The sequence below is a fragment of the Sinocyclocheilus anshuiensis genome, unplaced genomic scaffold (genome assembly GCF_001515605.1).
Source record: "Sinocyclocheilus anshuiensis isolate Anshui unplaced genomic scaffold, SAMN03320099.WGS_v1.1 scaffold773, whole genome shotgun sequence".
Lineage (NCBI taxonomy): Eukaryota > Metazoa > Chordata > Actinopteri > Cypriniformes > Cyprinidae > Sinocyclocheilus > Sinocyclocheilus anshuiensis.
In genome coordinates, this window is record NW_015539930.1 from 976456 (window position 1) to 992299 (window position 15844).

Consider the following 15844-nt stretch of genomic DNA (forward strand, 5'->3'; position numbering starts at 1 on the left):
AACTTATGGGGCTGTCACGTGATGAACGAATGACTCGAAAAACCCGAAGACTCGACACAGGTGAACTACTTGACTAATTCCAGTACAGAACCTATAGGATGTTGCGCATGCGCGACTGAATGAATCACTCCCCGAGACGACTCGTTCCTCCCGAGTCACATTAAAGATTCGTTCAAAATGAACGAATCGTTCAAGAACGACCCAACACTAGTGGAGAACGACAAGCCAGGACAAAACGAGGAGCTGTTTCTTAAACGAGGGACTACATCTTTAGCATGGACACACGTTTTTAAGCACCTGCAGTTTTAAAACAACCGGTTTTAAGCCGTTGAAACACAAACAACAGAGCTATATGCGTGCGCCGTCTCTGTTTCTGTGTGAGCGGAGTGCGCATTTTTTTGCCACTTTATTGGCTTTTAACGATTACATAAACACACTTATATGCGTCAGAATCCCCGTCTTTGCAAGTATCCTCATAAACTATAAGCTTTGAACAGTTAAATACACACACTTTTATGTGTCAAAATGCTCGTCTTTGCAAGTATCCTCATAAACACAGTGATTCAGGTCTTAAGAGAAAGTAAACAGCTGAAAAGGATAACGTGTAACCGTACAGGCTATTGGATTCGGACTTCGGTCTTAAAGGGGATGCTGTCCAATATTTGTCCTGTCTGCCATTCATATTAATCATAGCACATTGCTAGAAAATCTCTCACTGCTCTTGACTAAATCACTTTTGTAACTGACAGACAGTTTAAAAATTAGACAGATTTAAATGATAATTACAAAATATTATCATATGTCCATAAGAGTCCCACTAAATTAATATCAGACATATTTGAAGACCAAGGAGAGGGAGTGGTCGTGGTGAAACATCCAAACATTTGGTATCTCTGAAAAGCCATGAATGTGCTCTGTACAGGACATCCAGACTTACAACTGTGGCATGTATAGTCTTTTGGTGTATAATACATCAAAATATAATGTCCTCATATGAGGTCACAGGGTCTCAGGAGGATAAGAACACTCTTAGAAGGTACAAAAGCTGTCACTGGGGCAGTACCTATTCAAAAGGTACACTTTTGTACCTTTTAGGTACTAATATATACCAAGTTCTGTCATGAAACTCTAGATGGCGCAGGCTATGGGTCCTTAACGTAACTGATGATATTCTTAGTACTAAACGACTTGTCACTAGCTGACTGGTTCACGTTGTATACGCAGCCAATGAGCTTGCTGTTTTACATTTAAATGGCTGATTAGCATTCATTTGAGCATTGCAGCGCGAATAATAAACAAATGATAAAATTATCCACCCCTAACCTATAGTAAAATATTAACAAATTTTGATGCAATAAATGTGTTATAATTTAACAGTGTTCATCCCTCCAAAACAGAGAAAACATCTTTCACAAACATCTACATCTCTGTCTCTTTTAAAGTGTTTAGTATAATGAGTATTTGTAGGGGTTATAATAGCTTAACCTAGGGCTGTGCGATATGACGATATATATCGGATGGACGAAATAAAAAGTATATCGTTTCATATTATGCTTTATCGTTTATTTCATGGTGTCGCAAAATATATTGTTTACTGTAATACTTTTTCATCATTTGGATGACTGCAATCTTACACGCCACCACGGGGCATGAAGCGGAGACAGAACCAGCCAGGTGGAGAATAGTGATGGGTATATATATATATATATATATGTCACATTTTCCTGGTTAAATAAATGTCACATAAAAAAAGAGAACAAATACAATTATATTTTGTATTTTATTAATATTATTATTATTATTTTTTAAATACTAATTATACATTTCATAGTGTTTTTATGCATTTTTATATTTATTCCAAATAATAACTAAAGGCAGTAACAATTTGAACAATATTTTGGAAACCATTTAAAATAAGGTTTCATTAGTTAGCTACTTTAGTTAACAGTAACCAAGAATAAATAATAGCCTACTTCTACAGCATTTATTATTCTTAGTTAATATTAATTTCAACATTTACTAATGCATTATTAAAAACTAGCCTACATTGTTCATGTTAGTTAATAGTCAACTTATTTTCGGGTCATCATGATAAAAGCTATGTAAACACTGCCACGGACACGAAGATATATCTTTCATTTAATCACGCTGAATGCTCACTAAAAACTGACGCAGCCATCACGTTTTCAGACCATTTCAAGTTTTATTTTGACGTGACACAAAGTAGTGGTATCTAAGCTGGTGAGTTGTTTACTTTATAATTAGTCAATAACGCCATCATTTTCTTCATTCAGGCCGAGAGCTCACACAAAAAAAACAAGAGGCGGGATTTATCACACGAACCAATCACATTCAATAATAACCGATCATATCCAATTATAGCGCGATGGAGGCATTGCCTCCTCTCACGTGACTTTCCCCCATTCATTCTCTATTACCCCCACTAAACCCACGGCACAGTAAGGGGTCTCTGTGGTAAGTCTATGGGCCGAAGGGAGGCAAGCCTCCGCTGTAACTTTACCTGCGGGTGTCGCTGTTTGACAGTGTTACTTTATAAAAACGAGTGACTTTTATACTTTTAATGCCATATTTAGTAATATTTGCAATTTATGTTTGTAATATCGATTATTTTCTAATCCAATTTTTTGAGGAGACACTGCCTCCCTTGCCTCCTCAGAGGAAACGACCCTATATATAGAATCTATACATAATACATGTGTTAATTATATCTATCTATAGATAGATAGATAGATAAATATAATTAACACATGAAGACTAATTAATTTACACAATGTATGTAGCGTTTCTTATTTATTGTAGATTTGTGTCCTATTGCTTGCAATTAGTTTCTTATCCTTATTTCATCACTGACTGTTTATTTATCTTCAGTGAGCTTGAGGTTTTTTTTTTGTCTCTTTTTAGACTTGAGTTAGTTTGATAGTGACATTGGTAACGAGGATTATGAAAATTCTATGGTATCAAAGATTTTAATATCGTAAAAACCTTTTTAAAAGAAAAAAAAATAACTATATCGTGATATATATCATTATCGTGATATAAGATTTTGGTCATATCGCCCACCCCTATTATGCACCCTTTTAGTACTTATGTGTACCTTTTGAAAAGGTAGCTTTTTCCTGAGGGTGTACTGGTACTCTTTGAACAATTCAATTCAGTTTATTCATCTAACAGTGCACTTCTTGAAAGAGCTTCTGCATCACCTCTTTTTAGACTTGAGTTAGTTTGATAGTGACATTGGTAACGAGGATTATGAAAATTCTATGGTATCAAAGATTTTAATATTGTAAAAACCTTTTTAAAAGAAAAAAAAAAAAAACTATATCGTGATATATATCATTATCGTGATATAAGATTTTGGTCATATCGCCCACCCCTATTATGCACCCTTTTAGTACTTATGTGTACCTTTTGAAAAGGTAGCTTTTTCCTGAGGGTGTACTGGTACTCTTTGAACAATTCAATTCAGTTTATTCATCTAACAGTGCACTTCTTGAAAGAGCTTCTGCATCACAGCCCTCATCTCTGGGCTGTGCTTATATGGAAATATAGACGTCTTTAAACCTACAGCTGACCCAAACTTTTTGAAAGAAGCAGTTTATCTCAGTAATTCTACCAGTTGATGTTGAATGACAGTAGGACTGCACATGCCACAGTGGTAGATGGATGTTTGGGGGATTATGGGTTAAAGCTGTATGACCCACTGGTTTGGGTGTGTGGTGAGAACTGTGGGGACAAAGCCTCAAATGCAGTTCCTAAACCTTATAGAAAAGTATAGTATGCATGCATTCTCTTACTACAGTATATGAAGCTGACCCTTCATCTAGCACTTAAAGTCCATAAACGTGTTGTTTCGGATCTACTTTGATTAATTAATTAAGAATACATTGTGCCTACAACTTGCATTCGAGATTCACAATTAAGAATATGAATGTTATAAAAACAGGGTCTCATTTAAAATTCATGGACTAGGCTTATTCGTTTTTTATAAGCACATGATAGCTTAGGGATTGTCCTTGTTCTTAACCTTACTCTAACGTTAATGAATTTGAGTTTTCTAAATGAGCGTCCACGTGCCTGAGGTTAGTAGTTTCCATAAACACGCCCAAGCTTTCTCCATATAAAGGTTTTCCACACAACCTGTCTTTTACAGCCTTTCATCACTGTGAGCAAACATGTAACACTCCTGCCTGCATGAGAGAGCTTGTGCAGCAAGATCCTCAAGCAATTCCAAGTGTATCATCCTCAAAACCAGTTCAATTGTTTTTTGTTTTGTTTTTTAATTATTAAATGTAACTTATTTCTGTGATGGCAAAGATTAAATTTCAGCAGCCAGAGCATCAGTCTTCTTCTCCTCCTCCTTATTCTTATTCCTCTTTCCTTCTTCTTCATGTTCTAAATGTTGAAAACTGTTTTTCTTGCTTATTTTTGTGGAAACTGTAGTAATTTAAGTTCAATAAACAGCATTTATTTGAAAATAATCTGTAATATTATGAATGTTTTTACTGTTATTTTAGATCAATTTAATATGTCCCTGCTGAATAAAAGTAGCCTATTGCCTTTTTTTTTGTTTTACCTCAGACCTTTGAATAGTAGTGCATCACAGATTCCTTAAAAAAATACGAAGCTGCACAACTGCTTGAGCACCAAATCAGCATATTAGAATGATTTCTGAAGGATCATGTGACTATAAAATAAATAACATTTTAAAATATGTTTGCAGAAAAATTTGTAAGCGAATGAGACCAGTGAGTGAGCAGTAAAAAAAGTCTGATCGTAGAGTTACATGTTTTAGATGATCCCTTAGGAGTGACAAAAAGTGCAAACTCGAAGCTTGTGTCAATTCACCCATAGCACAAACGATGCAGACGCTTGAGTGAAGATAGGGAGTATTGTGAGTTTCTGTGTGGGTGTTGCTCTGAGAGCCTTTTGTCATTCAGTTCTTTACAATGCAATACTTCATAGAAAAGCATTTGCTTTCTCAAGCAAAGATATGATTTCAAAGTGGTGTCTTATGAACGTGTACTTCCTGGAGTAGGGACTGGCAACAAGGTTGCTTTCGGCCGTTGTCTTTTCCCTCATGGATAATCTTCCTTTTCAGATAGCTTTATCTTGGCAATTCAAATAGTCATTTCTGGATATGCCATGCCTATAAAGAAAAACTATGAGGAGTGTTTCATGGAGAGTGTAGAGGTGTTGGCCTGCTCTTCTGTGCTGTGATCGGTGAATGCAACAGCTGTTTTCTAAATAGGCCATAAACAGAAACAGTTAAGAGATGTTTAGGACTGCAGGGCTCTCAGGCAGCTGAGGCGCAACAATGAGACTTCTTGTGTTCAGCTGACTGTGTTCAGAGGTGCGGGGAGATAGAGAGGCAGGAAGAGCTCAAGGAGCAGGGAGAGGAGGGGGTTTATGAGGACTGTACTTCATAGGGAGCCGACTGTATCACTTCCTGCAACCATATCTCTATCCTGCATTTAAACCCTGGAGTCCCACTTTTCCCTCATGTTCTTTATCCGCCCTTTGTATCCGTGGAACGTCGCATCCTTGTGTTTTCCCACAAACTCGTGGCGAGCTGTTTGTGTGGGGTCTGGGCTGCCTCACTATGACTGAGAGGGATAATGAGATGTGATTGGACCGTGGAACCGCATTAACTGCTAATTGTGTCCATGTCTCAGTGGATGACTTGTACTTCTGACTGGTAGCTCTACTTCCTTTCTTATTAAGAACTAGGGCCACATTCACCAGCTCAATTACTGCAAGGTCATGAGGGGATTGAGCCACATTCACTAGGCCTGCCTTGCAGTCCACTGTACATAGGCAGCTGCTTTATCCACACAGAAATGGACCATCATAAGTGATTGATTTGGAACGCTCTTCATAGACAGCAACTCTGAATACCACACAAATAATGCTCCTTATGTGAAGCATGTGGGGGATTTGAAAATTGTTGGAAAATCCAATGTTTGGTGCATTTTCCCAAAAAAAAAAAAAACGTGCATACATATATTTGGTAAAATAGAACATTTAATTGAATTTTTTTTAAAGAATTATTCTTAGTATTTAATGAAATATATTTATAAAAAAATTATACTATAACACAATATTATTATAGTTATTTTGCATCATCTGCCTCAATGCATTATGGCTCCCTGCGCAGGACACCCGCAATGCTGCTTATAATACACAATGCACAAATATTAAAATAAATAAATAAATAAATATATATATATATATAATTAAAATTAATTACATTTTGATGGTACAGCCAATATTAAAATTCTATTTGGTGTAAAAATAATTGGTAAATACTGTATATATTTGGTGCTAAATTTAAAAAAAAAAATTTTAATGCTTTAAATACTCTTATTAATCATAATCAGTTATTTTAGTATCTCTTCTTTCTTTTTAGATACTATATTTTTTATATTTTACATTTTCATTTGAAAAATTTTGTATGTTTTTGTCATTTTCTTATAGTATTTTTAATGTCTGTGTAGTTTTTAATTATTATTTTTAACTAAAGTTTTAGTATACCAAGTTAAACTAAATTAAAATGAGAAATGTTGAAGAATTTTTTTAAAATTTCATTGTAGTCCTGTTAATTATTATTTTATTATCTACTTAGTATCTACTGTATTTTTTATGGTTTTAATTGTTTACTGCTTTTAGATTAGCACTCACAATTAAATGTTCTATACTGGCCTAATACAGTAGGCCTATATATTCAATATTAACTAATGTTAAAAAAACACTAATATTGGCCGATAGCTGATATGATACAGATAATACTGTGCATCCCTACTTAAGATGCTTTCTAACTACTCGAGCTACATATAGCTATTAGTCAGTTGCTGAATAGTTTTATTTTTCTAAATAATCTCTTGGTGATACTTCCACCTCCTTCCAATAACTCCACATTTGTCTATTTAATTTAGCATTTCTGTTATCATTGATTAAGGTTATTGATTTACACAGCTGGAAAATGAAACTGACAAATGATTGATGTGCTCTGTCCTTTGACCTTGCTTTGAGTCTCATTACCCAATTGCCTGCCATTAAGGATACAGCCTGAATATATTTTTTAAAATCTATTTATTGTATTTTCTGCAGTGACACAGCTCCCTGTGGCTCAGTAGACTGGATGTGCAGAGCTGAGAGAGAAGACAACATGGAGTTTAAATGAAATGTGTCATTGCATTATTCCCCAGACCAGTTACCTGCGAGCCAGAATCATGTCTGAAATGCCAAAAACCCAGTCTGCCTTAACTTATTTCACTCCTCCCCTCCTCCATCATGTTCTGTTTTCCTGTCTTCCTCTTAATCTTTTTCACTTGATCTGATTCGCTCGCTTCCTCTTCCCTCTCACTTAATGACCAAAAAAATGGCATGCACCCAAGGCCCAGGAATAATAGCGCTCTCTAGTCGTTAGATTCTTGGCTGACATTGTTCTGGACACACACTCTCTCTCACACACACACACTAAACCCAAGTCTTTTCACGACACGTTGTGAATCACAGGTTCCTGGAGGACATGCTGTTGGCAGGAGCTCTCAAGGTCCCGTTGAGCCAGCGCTGGCACAGGGGCTGATGGGAGAGAAGGATGGCTCTCCTTGCTTCTGTTCTCTGCAATGCCTTACTCTGTATGCATGACATAGGATGTTGTGATGGTGGGATGGATGCTGAAACACTTCAGGCTTTAAAAGCAGGTCTTCATTTATCTCATCCATTTCGATAGCCTGCGACGTATATCTAGCAGAATGATTCCAGGTGCCCTTGACCTAAAGAAGGAACATATAAAGCATGAAAGCAAGAACGTTGTTGTCCTTTATGAGCTAGTAAGCAGAACACTAGGGTAATGTCTTTCTCTAGTGGGAGTACACACAACCTCCCACCTCTTGCCCTGCTAAAAGCCCCAGGGCTCTGAATGACAGAAAGCGAGGCAGTCTTATCTGTTGGGGTAAGGTGTGTCCTGCCCTGCACAGCCCTTTAGCACTTCCCTCTCTCACAGCCCTATGGGGGAGACACAAAGAGGATTGTGTTCAGGGAGAGTAAGAAAGCTGGGGATTGTTGGATTTGGTATGGAAATACAAGAGTAGTTGACAAATGATGTGGAAATAACACTTTTTATGTAATAAATGTAAATGATTGCGGAAAAAGTGTAGATTTTAGATGCCATAAGTGATCGCCAAGTTTTTTAGCATTTGTAATCACTTTTTTTTTTTTTTTGGTGCAATTCATTTTTACTTTTAAAAATTGTTACAATTAAAAAAAAAATCCCTAGTTTCTAAAAACTGCATGAAGAACAATTAATACATTATAATTAAATATTTTCCAAAGTAAATGCTGTGATTGTATCACCAAAAGGTACTAGAGTTGTTGTTATTCTCTTGGGCGTTGCTATGAAGTTCCTAAGGTTTTATGAATGTTTTTTAACATGTTGATATACAGTTTCTAGGGTAGGTTGCTCGTTGCTAGGTGGTTGTTTACTGGCCCAAGTTCAAAGAGCCCACGCCCAAGTCCTTTTAATTGTGGTTGTTGGATCGAGTCCTTTTTAGGTGTAAGTCTAGAGTAGGACGACATGATTTGTGTAAAAAAAAAAAAATTGTGCTTTTTTTTTTTTCTGATAAAAATCGCTATTTAAATTTAAAGTGCGTGTGTGTCTGTGTGTGTGCATGTTTTAGGTAGTGCTGCACAATTTGGACCAAAAAATTTGTGATTATATACCAGTATGACTTTAATATACCAATATGATTTTGTACTACTACTACTACTACTACTACTATAATAGTAATAATGACAATAATACATTTATTGACTTATTATATGTTATTACTACTAAATAAAACAGTAAAAAAGTAAATAAATAAAAAGTAATTTAAGGAAAATAATATAATAATATTTTCATTTTTACAGTATGACTGTAAAATTACAACACTGTCCTATTTTTTTCTTGTTCAAACTTTAAACTTTTATTTTGGCAAAAAAAAAAAAAAAAACCGCAGGGAGCCCTTATAGCTCTTTTGTTAATCACAGCATGTTTATAAGCAATTCTCTTTACAAGTTTAGGAAGATGCCAAATGCACATTATAAGCAACCCAAACTCCGAGCACTTGCAGCAATGAGTTCGTGTTGAGCACCATATGTGAACTGAGCTACTCTGAGACACTGAAAACACTGGATCATGAGCTGCTCTCGTATAAACGAACACAGTGACACACTTCATTCTAAAAATGCATATCCCTTGTGATTTGATAGTCGCTCTAAATCATATTGCAGTTTTGATCCTACTCTATCGATTCTATTTTTTTCTATTCTATCTACTTGTTTTTCTTTGTGTGTGTGTGTGTGTGTAATGTGTGTCTATCCCTGTCTATGGAATTTTCATCCACTGAATCATTCAACTGACAAGAATTGTTAATCTGATGACTTGGAAAAGTAATAAAACAAGCTACATTATTTGAGGCATCATTCATATCTGTAGCATGAATGTAGCAGAATGACTTTGGTGTAAAAGTTTAATACTTATTTATGGTAAGGCATTTGTCCTAAAACCTTAAGTACATGGAAATAGTTATGCATGTTGGGTTATCGTGACTTTCCGCTTCTACACAGTAGATGATTGGTGCAGTGGCATATTAGCCTTGCCCAGAACAGGGCCAGCTATTCAGCTGTTTAACTCTTATTCAGCTGCCTTCACATCTCAGAAGGGCACAAAGGCCTGTGTTTTCTGTGGTCGTGGAAAATGGAGATCTGGACCAGGCAACTGTGTGACGGGCCCTGGTTACAGGGTAGGAAAAGAAGGGGACCTTATAAAAGCAGTGACCCCCTAACCACACGAGTCCAGTGGGATGAACACATTAGCCTTCTGCTAAGACCAGGTGAAAAACAGCACTGTAAAGTCCTGAACACAATTCTAAGCAATTGATTCTGTATTGATTTTAGTATTGCATTTGTTCTCAGTTACGATTCAAGTATCTATTTTGTTTCAGATGTTTCTCTTTAGAAAAAAATAAAATAGAAACAAATGACACAATTGTTGACAAAGTAAGAGTATATAGCTATAAAATATATTGTAACTCACATCAGTATTTGATGAGAATGTGACATTTGTAGACTGGTATTTTACAAATTGGAGAACAATTTGTGATATTGTTCATACTTTTTGAAACTCTTCAGATTAAACTGTGAAGCAAGAGATTTCTCCAACTGCTCTCTGTTATTTGATCCCATTACTGTCTAGGAGAAACAACTGAGATATTAAATTGATCTGGTTTTCTATATGGGAGGTTCTGGCTGGGTTAGGACCAGGGTTATTATATTGAACTAAAACTAAAACCATTGAAAAAAAACATTGTTACTTGGATTAAAATAAACGTTAACCGAAATAACATATATTAAATTGATTTTATTTCAGCTAGTTTCCAAGGCAACATTTCTTTTTAATGAATACAAACTATATAAAAACCGATAAAAATTACAAAAAACAGAAAATCTGCTAGAGCTAAAATGAAAACAGAAATATAAAAATAAAAACTAATTCTAAATATTAAAAAAACTAAAATAGTATCTCAGTGGTACTATAATAACACTGTGAAGGACAGTCTGTTGCCATTGCCACAGGGTGGGCTTAATAATGGGGCAGTTTAATTACATAATTTGTGCTAAATGCCTGACTAATGATGATAGGCAGTAGGTACAACCACATTTAATTCAAACCAGAGCATCATGTCAAGCTTTCATCCCCTTTAATGGACCTTCTGGCCTTTTGGAATCACGCACTGCATCCAATGCGAAAGCCAGATGGGGCTGGAGCTGTGCCTCCATGCATGTCTCTGCCCTGAGGAAAGTCCCCCAGCAGTGAGGGAAGAGTGGCTGCTCTCTGCTTCTAAAGCCTGATAAATTGGCTGGCCCAGCTGGTGCCGTCACCCCCAATCTGTGGTCACATCAGCCTCAAGTGTTCTCACACAGTCTGGACCAGTATTAGGTGTGACGGTCTTTCAGTCTGTGACAATATCTTCTTTCTCCTTCATTCTCATGGCAGTGACAGATTGATGACGTGATCTCTTTTATGGCACAGCAATTAAATTTTATGCCGCTTTTTGGGCCTTAATTTAGTTTTTCATAATCTCTTTTAACCTTAAAGGATAAGTTTGCTGATTTTTAACCAGCTTTGTATTGTTTGTATAGTTTCTGTAATACATGTAAATGAACAATGTGTACCTGCGCACAGATATCCCAGTTTATTTGTCTGCAAAAGTCAGCCGCATGACATGTCATTTTGTGTCTTTTGGCAGACTTTCACAGCTCTATGGCTTTTGTTTAAACAGATCAAACTTCTGTATTTTTGTATTCCTGCGCACAGACAGTCAAATCAACAGAGGGGCTGTGCAAAAATCAAAAGTGCATTATGGGTGCTGAGGTTTTTGGTAAACGCCACAGCCCTTTTCTCCTTTTTTTTATTTTATTTTCTGCTTCTACTGCATACTCATACCAACTATGTGCTAATGTATGAATCTGTTTGATAAATACATGTTATAGAATGTTATCAAAAACTTCCTCTAAAAGTTGCATTATGTTTCCATACTTTGAAATATTTCAAATAAGAATGTCATTTTTCAGGAATTTTCATAATCAATTAATTGAATATTCCCCACATTAATATTGTAGCGGGGGACTACAAATGTCATGCAGTTAGATTACTTTAAATACATATTTAATTAGTGAATTTAATGAGCAGTTTATTTGAACTATTACTGTTAATAATAACATGCATAGAAAATACTCATTCTACATTAAAACTTCACTTTTAAGATTGTGAAATACATATTAATATAAATTTTGACAAAATTAATAATAACAATAACCATGAACATCCCTGATCACAAAAGATCAAAGAAAATGTGATTTCTAATCAGATCACTTATTTAATTCCTTTTGTCTGTGATTTTCACTTAGTCATGGCTACGGCAGTACGGCTACCTCCCGCAGGCCGGCAAGCAGATGTCTACCATGCGCTCAGCTCAAATCCTGTTGAACGCCATCAGTGACATGCAGCGCTTTTACGGGCTGGAGATCACTGGGGTGTTGGACCCCGTCACCATCGAGTAAGAGACTCAATCCATCACATGATCTAATGTATCAGCTACACTGTTAGAGCTACTACCAATTCATATTCAGCTCATCTTAATAAAAAAAAAAATATTTTAATAAAGCTCTTATATCCTGCTAAACCTGTAATTGAACAGAAAAATGAAGGTCACCTTATAGAGAAGAAGAACCTTAAAGGAATATTGCAGGTTATTTAATGTCTATGGAACTACTTTTCTAGGCGGAAGATCCTGTGGTCATGTATTATCACTGTTAACATTAGCCTTATTTTTAGCTGGTCATGACATGAGTTTGATTTTAAATTTCCATAGACAAGGGTTTACAAGCGATTCTTTTGCACCAATCTATGATAACACCCAATACTAACACATAACACATAATGTTGGATTGTTTTTGTTACACTATCAAAACAGTGTGATAGTAGCTGAAAATGTTGCTAAAAATGTACTCACCCTCATCCAAGATGTAGATGAGTTTGTTCTTCATTAGAACAGATTTGGAGAAATTCACTTGCTCACCAATGGATCCTCTGCAGTGAATGGGTGCCGTCAGAATGAGAGTTCAAACAGCTGATAAAAAACATCACAATAATCCATAAGTAGTCCACATTACTCCAATTCAAGTCTTGTGAAGTGAAATACTGTGTGTTTGTAATAAACAAATCTGTCAAGTTGTATTTAACTTCCAGCAACGATCCATAATATTGCTTTCTGTGGTGAAAAAAAAAATGTGATTAAGGAGAGGAACATGCACAGTTTACAAGCCAAAACAGTCCAAAACAGCTCTAAACAATATGTCAGTGGATTTTGATGTGAGAGGACAACAGGGGATGGACTTTTCACTAGAGGAATTCTTATTATGGATTATGGACTCCACAAGCGAAGCTTTAAAGTTGAAATGCTTTAATGATGGATTTGTTTATTACGAACATGCAGGTTTCACTTCACAAGGACTGGAGTCGTGTGGTTTACTTGTGGATTATTGTGATGTTTTTATCAGCTGTTTGGACTCTCATTCTGACGGCACCCATTCACTGCAGAGGATCCATTGGTGAGCAAGTGATGTAATGCTACATTTCTCCAAATATGTTCAGATGAAGAAACAAACTCATTTACATTTTGGATGGCCTGAGGCTAGGTGAATTTATACATGCATATTGTCTATGATAATAGACAACATAGCTCAGATGTTTGCCATAGTAATTAATATCAAAGTCCACCATGCTTCACAGTGATGGATATAAAGGAGCCTCCATTTGTTCAGCTTTCTTAACATGCCATTATTTTGTGCATGCCTATTAAGGTTCCTTTTCTACACTAAGCCTTCATCTTATCCTTTCTTTTTAGGGCCATGAAGAGACCCCGCTGTGGAGTCTCAGACAAGTTTGGGGGTCAGATCAAGACCAATGTACGACGGAAACGTTATGCCCTCACTGGCCACAAGTGGGACAAGAGCCACATAACTTTCAGGTGGGTTTGGATCTGACTCTTCAGTTCATATTATCACCATTTCCAGTGATTTTGCTTTTAATTGTAACACTGTTCTTCTTGTGTCTGCTATGGCTGCAGTATTCAGAACTACACGCCTAAGGTGGGGGAGTACAACTCATATGAGGCCATCCGACGGGCCTTCAAAGTGTGGGAGAAAGTGACGCCGCTGACATTTGATGAGATCCCTTTCCTGGAGGTCAAATACGGCCGTCGGAAGGAACCTGATATTATGATCTTCTTTGCATCTGGTTTTCATGGTGACAGTTCCCCGTTTGACGGAGAGGGGGGTTTCCTGGCACATGCTTACTTCCCTGGTCCAGGGATGGGTGGAGATACTCACTTTGACTCAGACGAGCCTTGGACCATTGGTTCAGAAAACCTACAAGGTGAGTTAAAAGGACCTGAGCATTTAATATTATATAATATCTAATATGCATATATATAAAATTAAGTTCATACACTGCCACTCAAAAATTGTGGTTGGTAAGCATTTTTAATATCTTTGAAAGAAGTCTCTTATGCTTATCAAGGCTGCATTTTATTGATGCAGCATTATTGAAATATATGAATACAATTTAAAATATCATTTTTTTTACTTTTTAAATGTAATTTATTCAAGTGATGGCAAAACTTAATTTTTCATAATTTATTATTTCAGTCTTCAGTGTCATATGATCTTTCAGAAATCAATCTATTATGCAGATTTAGCATTCAAACATTTCTTATTATTATAGTGTTAAGAAGAGTTGTACTGCTTAATTTTTTTTTTAGAATGACTGGCAACATCTGTATCTCACTGTTTTGTAGACCCATCATGAAACAAACGTATTCACTTACTGTAGAGTCTAATGATTAAACCTGTGTCAATCCAAGTTATTCTGCAAAATCTATGGCAAACAAAAGAAGGTCACATTTGCAAGCCTACATTTTTGTGTTCACTCTAAATACTTAATAGCTGTTTTGTATTTGCTATTGTGAGGTTTTCATGGTCCTGTGGAGGCGGGTGACATCATTTGAGACAGATGAGTGAGTATGTGAGCCAGTGAGCAGCATGTTGATGTATTTAGAGGGTCAGACATTCCTAGAGACTCTTGTGCACTTTGCAGTAGAGTTCTGTGAAGTATGTGATAAACAATAAGGTACAGTGGGGTCCAAAGTCTGAAAACACATAGACCTGATGATTTAGGATTCTGAAAAAAATGGAAAGGAAACTTTGTGATATAGACCATTTGAACCTATGTACAAAAGGTCAGAAGTTTAAAACCTGGGGCCATATTACAGAAATATCCTAACTTAGTATGTCTGTTTAGTAACCATGCTGATTTCAGTTTAGGATCTGATTTAGAACATTACCTTCTTAGATCTTAACCGAAGACTGTAGAATACCCAAGACATGTCACTCGAATAGATTTGAACGTGGGAAAAATGCAACACTCAATATGGCCGCTCTATTGAACAAAGCCTTCTGAGTAAAAGAGCCAATCGCTAATCGGTAAAGTCCCGGTTTCTATAGAAACAGTCAGCATTCGGAGACGTGTGCTTAGGACTGCGAATGTGCACTGCCTGGTCTAGCCTGAAAAATAAGCTTTTTTTTAAAGGGGTGGTTCAGTGTTTTTTTTCTAGGCTTGATTGTGTTTATGGGGTGCAGTCTAACATGTGTTGATGCATTATTTTTCACATAATTTACCTTTATTCTACACAGCTCTGTCCCTTCTCTGATAAACACTCTCATGATTTCCTGTTATTATGAAGCCCCTCCCTCAGGGGCGTAACTTTGCAGATATTGTCTATGTTCAAACAGCAACTTTACACACTAACTACAGTTAAAGTTAAATCACAATCAACCACCCCTTTAAAAAATCTGAAGCTTGTAGATGTCATAAATAAATGTAGATTTAGTTTCTTAACTTTTTTATACTGTGGACAGCTCAACGTGCTGCAAATGAAAAAACATGCAAATAGAATAAAACCCATCCAAATTAAGAAAACATCTTCATCAGTTTGACAGCACAACACGACCAAATACAGAAACGCACTGCAAATACTCACAGACCGCATCGGAAAAGTTTAAGGGAACTGCAACAAACAGTTCCCTTAATGTTACTGACCACAACATTCTTTTGAATACACTAGAAAACTTTGTTGGCATTAATGGAAGTGCATTAGCATGGTTCAAATCGTACTTATCTGACCGCCATCAATTCGTAGCAGTGAATGAAGAGGTATCA

At 36.2% G+C, this 15844-nt stretch overlaps 1 protein-coding gene across 1 annotated transcript in view; it reads left to right on the plus strand.

Annotated features, from left to right (window-relative positions):
- The window catches only part of LOC107686817 (matrix metalloproteinase-15-like), a 48002-nt gene that overhangs the window by 3421 nt on the left and 28737 nt on the right, over window positions 1–15844 (plus strand). Inside the window, exons 3-5 of the mRNA XM_016483944.1 lie at window positions 11974–12122; window positions 13473–13595; window positions 13695–14002. Of these exons, the coding sequence (XP_016339430.1) occupies window positions 11974–12122; window positions 13473–13595; window positions 13695–14002 (580 nt within the window). The remainder of the gene's footprint in view (window positions 1–11973; window positions 12123–13472; window positions 13596–13694; window positions 14003–15844) is intronic.